Below are 4,743 nucleotides of genomic sequence, written 5' to 3'. Positions count from 1 at the left end.
TCACCGTGTTAGCCAGGATGGTCTCGATCTCCTGACCTCATGATCCACCCGCCTCGGCCTCCCAAAGTGCTGGGATTACAGGTGTGAGCCACCACACCCGGCCAAATTTTCTTATATCTATCAAAATAAATACAGAACTATTAAAATTAAAAAATATTCCTTCAAGTTCCACATATGATTATCACTCACAGCCCCAAGGGCATACAGACCCTACAAGCATAGTCCAGTCTCAGGCCTGGGGTGGGCAAAGTGTTCCTGTAAAGAGCCAGATAGTAAATACTGTCATGCAGTGCAGGACAATGTTTTGGTAGGCGATGGACTGTGTATATGATGGTGGTCCCTGGTTCCACAAAATTATAACGAAGCTGAAAAATTTCTATTGCCTAGTGTTTGTGGTGATGCTGATGTAAGCAAACTTATTGCACTGCCAGTCATATAAAAGTCTAGCACAGGCCGGGCGTGGTGGCTCACGCCTGTAATCCCAGCACTTTGGGAGGCGGAGGTGGGCAGATCACGTGAGGCCAGAAGTTCGAGACCTGCCTGGCCAACACAGTGAAACCTGACTCTACTCACATTATAAAAATTAGCTGGGTGTGGTGGCACACGCCCATAGTCCTAGCTACTGGGGAGGCTGAGGCACAAGAATTGCTTGAACCAAGGAGGAGGAGGCTGCAGGAAGCCAAGATCACATCATTGCACTCCAGCCTGGGTGATGGAGCAAGACCTCGCCTCTAAAACAAGAAAAAGAAGGCCGGGTGCAGTGGCTCATGCCTGTAATCCCAGTACTTTGGGTGCCTGAGGTAGGCAGATCACCTGAGGTCAGAAGTTCGAGACCAGCCTGGCCATTGTGGTGAAACCCTGTTTCTACTAAAAATACAAAAAAGTAGCCAGGCTACCAGCCAGGTGCGTGACTCACACCAGTAAGCCCAGCACTTTAGGAGGCCGAGGTGGGCAGATCACAAGGTCAGGAGTTCGAGACCAGCCTGGCCAACATAGTGAAACCCTGTCTCTGCTAAGCTAAGTGTACGGTGGTGGGTGCCTGTAATCTCAGCTAGCTACTCGGGAGGCTGAGGCAGGAGAATCGCTTGAACCTGGGAGGCGGAGGCTGCAGTGAGCCAAGATTGTGCCACTGCACTCCAGCCTGGGCGAAAAAGCAAGTCTCTGACTCAAAAAAAAAAAAGGAGAGAAAGGAAAGAAAAACCACTGTAGCCAAAATTGAAAGAACAGCAGCAAATAAAGGGAAGTAGTGGCCAAAGGGGCAACCTTTTTTTTTTTTTTTGAGACCGAGTCTCGCTCTGCTGCCCAGGCTGGAGTGCAGTGGCATGATCTGGGCTCACTACAATCTCCGCCTCCCGGGTTCACGCCATTCTCCTGCCTCAGCCTCCAGAGTAGCTGGGACTACAGGCGCCCGCCACCTCGCCTGGCTAATTTTTTGTATTTTTAGTAGAGATGGGGTTTCACCGTGTTAGCCAAGATGTCACGATCTCCTGACCTCATGATCCGCCCACCTCGGCCTCCCAAAGTGCTGGGATTACAGGCGTGAGCCACTGCGCCCGGCCCCCTTTTTTTTTTCTTTAAAACTTATAAAAATCATCAAGAAAAATACCAAAGCCTCAGCGATAAAGAGACTGAGGTCCTCATCACTCACATGGAGCCATGCCCACACTCACTACTAACCAGAGAATTATAACTAAACAAGAATGGAATGCCATGTGCCACTTCCCACACTGACAAAGGTTTTTCTTTTCTTTTTTTGAATTATAGTCTGGAGAGAGCGAAGAGGTTGAGGTACTCTTGTAAATCAGCAGTGAAAATTCAAATCATCTTTGGGAAAGTGGGTTGGCAACATGTACTGAAACTTCATTCCTTTTGACCCAGTAATTCCACTAATGTGGAAATCTATCCTAAGAAAATAATCCTATATAAAGAAATGTTTCACGTACAATGACATTTTTTGCATATCTATAATACTGCAGAATTGGAAACAACTTAAATGTGTAACAAGGGAAGAGGAGTTAATAATAGCATGTCAATATGATGGAATAATATGTACTTATTAAACATGATATTAGGTACAGGTGTCAAAGCTCTAAAAATACATTAAGTGAAATAGCAAAAGATGAACACAACCCTTATGATGACATCAATATAAGAAATACACAGAGAAAACACTCCAGAAAGAAGTACACCAAAATGTTGGCAGCCATTGTTGTTGGGTCAGAAGGTTAAGATTTTCTACTTTTTACATATTTTTTAAAGCATGTTTTTTGTTTGTTTGTTTATTTGTTTGAAATAGAGTCTCGCTCTGTCGCCCAGGGTGGAGTGCAGTGGCGCAATCTCAGCTCGCTGCAATTTCCCTCTTCTGGGTTCAAGTGATTCTCCTGCCTCAGCCTCCCACGTAGCCGGGACTACAGGCATGCACCACCATGCCCAGCTAATTTTTTCTATTTTAGTAGAAACGGGGTTTCACCGTGTTGCCCAGGCTGGTCTCGAACTCCTGAACTCCGGTAATCTGCCTGCCTCGGCCTCCCAAAGTGCTAGGGTTGCAGGCGTGAGCCACTGTGCCTGGCCAGCATGTGTTATTTTATTTTATTTTGAGACGGAGTCTCGCTCTGTCACCCAGGCTGGAGTGCAGTGGCGCTATCTTGGCTCACTGTAAGCTCCGCCTCCCGGATTTAGGCCATTCTCCTGCCTCAGCCTCCCGAGTAGCTGGGACTACAGGCATCTGCCACCATGCCTGGCTAATTTTTTGTATTCACCATGTGTTATTTTTATAACAAATATATTTGTTTGTCAACCAGGCAGTGATAACATTGTGTAGGCTTTTTTTTTTTTTTTCCAAGACAGAGTCTCATTCCAAGACAGAGTCTCATGTCCAAGACAGAGTCTCCAGCCTGTTGCTCAGGCTGGAGTGTAGTGGTGTGATCTCAGCTCACTGCAGCCTCTATCTCCTGGGTTCAAGCTGTTCTTGTGCCTCAGTCTCCCGAGTGGCTGGGACTACAGGTGTGTTCCATCACCTCTGGCTAATTTTTGTATTTTAGTAAAGACAGAGTTTCACCATGTTGGCCAGGCTGGTCTCGAACTCCTGACCTCAAGTGATCCGCCCAACTTGGCCTCCCAAAGTGCTGAGATTACAGGCGTGAACCACCCTGCCCGGCCTGTGTAGGCATTCTGCTAAGTGACCACCCAGCTCAGGGAGCATTTAGGATTAATAATGACAACTACCTAGTGCTGGCATTATTTACTAAGCACTTACTATGTACCACATCTGACTGTGCCACATGATCAGCCTGTCAGACCTCCTTTAATTCTCACCATGTGGTAGGTACCATTGTCAATCCCATTATACAAGTGGGAAAACTAAGGCTTGCAGAGGGATGTTACTTGCCCCCCTGCCTGGGCTAGGACCCCAGGAGTCTTGGGCTGGGGAGGAACCAGATGTCCATGTCATCCTGAGCCAGGCAGGAGTTCCCTTACCGCAACAAGCTCTTTCTTTAGTACCAGGGTCATGGCGTCATTGGCACACTTTGTCTGGATCAGGGACATGAGCAGCTCTGGGCTGCAAGTGTCCTTGGGAGGAGTGGTCTGGATCGGTGCGGGTGAGGTCTGCAGCCTACCACCTGTGGGGAAAGAGAGGCAGGCCAGGCGGATGGTCAGTGTGTGCCTGCACCAGGCTCTTTTTTTTTGAGACGGAGTTTTGCTCTGTTACCCAGGCTGGAGTGCAGTGGCACGATCTCGATCTCGGCTCACTGCAACCTCCGCCTCCTGGTTTCAAGTGACTCTTAGGCTGTTCTGATTAGCTACTCCCATTATTCCCCCATGCAGATGAGAAAAATGAGGCTGAGAGAGGCTGATGTACCTTGCCCAAGCTCACACAGAGGGGCTTCACCAACAGTGTGGCCACTGATCCAAGGGAGGGGAAGGGAAGGGAGGGGCAAGGGGAGGGTGCTCACCGCAGCTAGGGGCATGAAGTGAGACAACACTGGCCAGCGGTAGCTCCACGAAGGATGCCACAACGCTGGCATTGAGCATCCGGGCCTCCCCCAGCAGGCCTTGGGGTGTGTCTGGGAGCTTGAAGCCACGAATGTTCTTCTCTGGAAAGATCTTGAAGGAGTATTCTCCGGTGGTCTAATGGTGGGGAGAGAGGCAGAGCAGGGGACCATGGACACAGTCTGTGCTACAGCAGGCTAGCCAGGGTTATGCCAGGCCTCGATCCTGCTGTGCCCCCACTCCTGCTGTGTCCTCTGCCTGACCCCTTGCCTCACCTATGGGCATAGGTGATTCGTCCTTCAACTCAGCTCAGGGGTTCACCTCTCCAGGAAACGTCCCTGATCCAGAGGTTGGGAGTTTGGGTTTTGTGTCCCGGGAGCCGCGCAAAACTCACCCAGATCTGCATGTTGTGGTTGGCGTCGATGAGCCAGGACACGTAGGGGGGACCCTGCAGTATGAGGACGGCATCGGGATCCCCAGACGCGCAGCTCAGTTCCACCTTCACCGTCACCGTCCGGGGCCTGCGGGGAGACAGATGCGGATGGAACGCTGAAGCGGACAGGCCACCTGGCCAGGTGTCTATGGGATATGGGATAGGGATGGGACTGGGGCCAGGCTTGTGCCTAAAGGGGAGGGGCTCATGGGGGCGGGGCCTAGAGTAGGAGAACGGCTGTGCTCTCACGGGGCTGCGGCGGGGCTGGGGCTGGGACCCGGGAGGGGCTTCATAAGGGACGGCGGGAGAGGGGAGGGGGC

At 50.6% G+C, this 4,743-nt stretch overlaps 1 protein-coding gene across 4 annotated transcripts in view; it reads right to left on the bottom strand.

Moving 5' to 3' along the window:
- The window catches only part of ENG (endoglin), a 44,509-nt gene that overhangs the window by 5,891 nt on the left and 33,875 nt on the right, over window positions 1-4,743 (bottom strand). For all 4 annotated transcript variants that reach the window (XM_011931326.1, XM_011931328.1, XM_011931327.1 and 1 more), the window contains 3 exons: window positions 4,385-4,511; window positions 3,954-4,128; window positions 3,478-3,620 (listed from right to left, as the gene is read on the bottom strand). In XM_011931326.1, coding sequence (XP_011786716.1) covers window positions 3,478-3,620; window positions 3,954-4,128; window positions 4,385-4,511 — 445 coding nt within the window. The remainder of the gene's footprint in view (window positions 1-3,477; window positions 3,621-3,953; window positions 4,129-4,384; window positions 4,512-4,743) is intronic.

This window comes from Colobus angolensis, unplaced genomic scaffold (genome assembly GCF_000951035.1).
Source record: "Colobus angolensis palliatus isolate OR3802 unplaced genomic scaffold, Cang.pa_1.0 Scaffold9, whole genome shotgun sequence".
Lineage (NCBI taxonomy): Eukaryota > Metazoa > Chordata > Mammalia > Primates > Cercopithecidae > Colobus > Colobus angolensis.
This window is presented reverse-complemented; position numbering and strand designations above follow the sequence as displayed.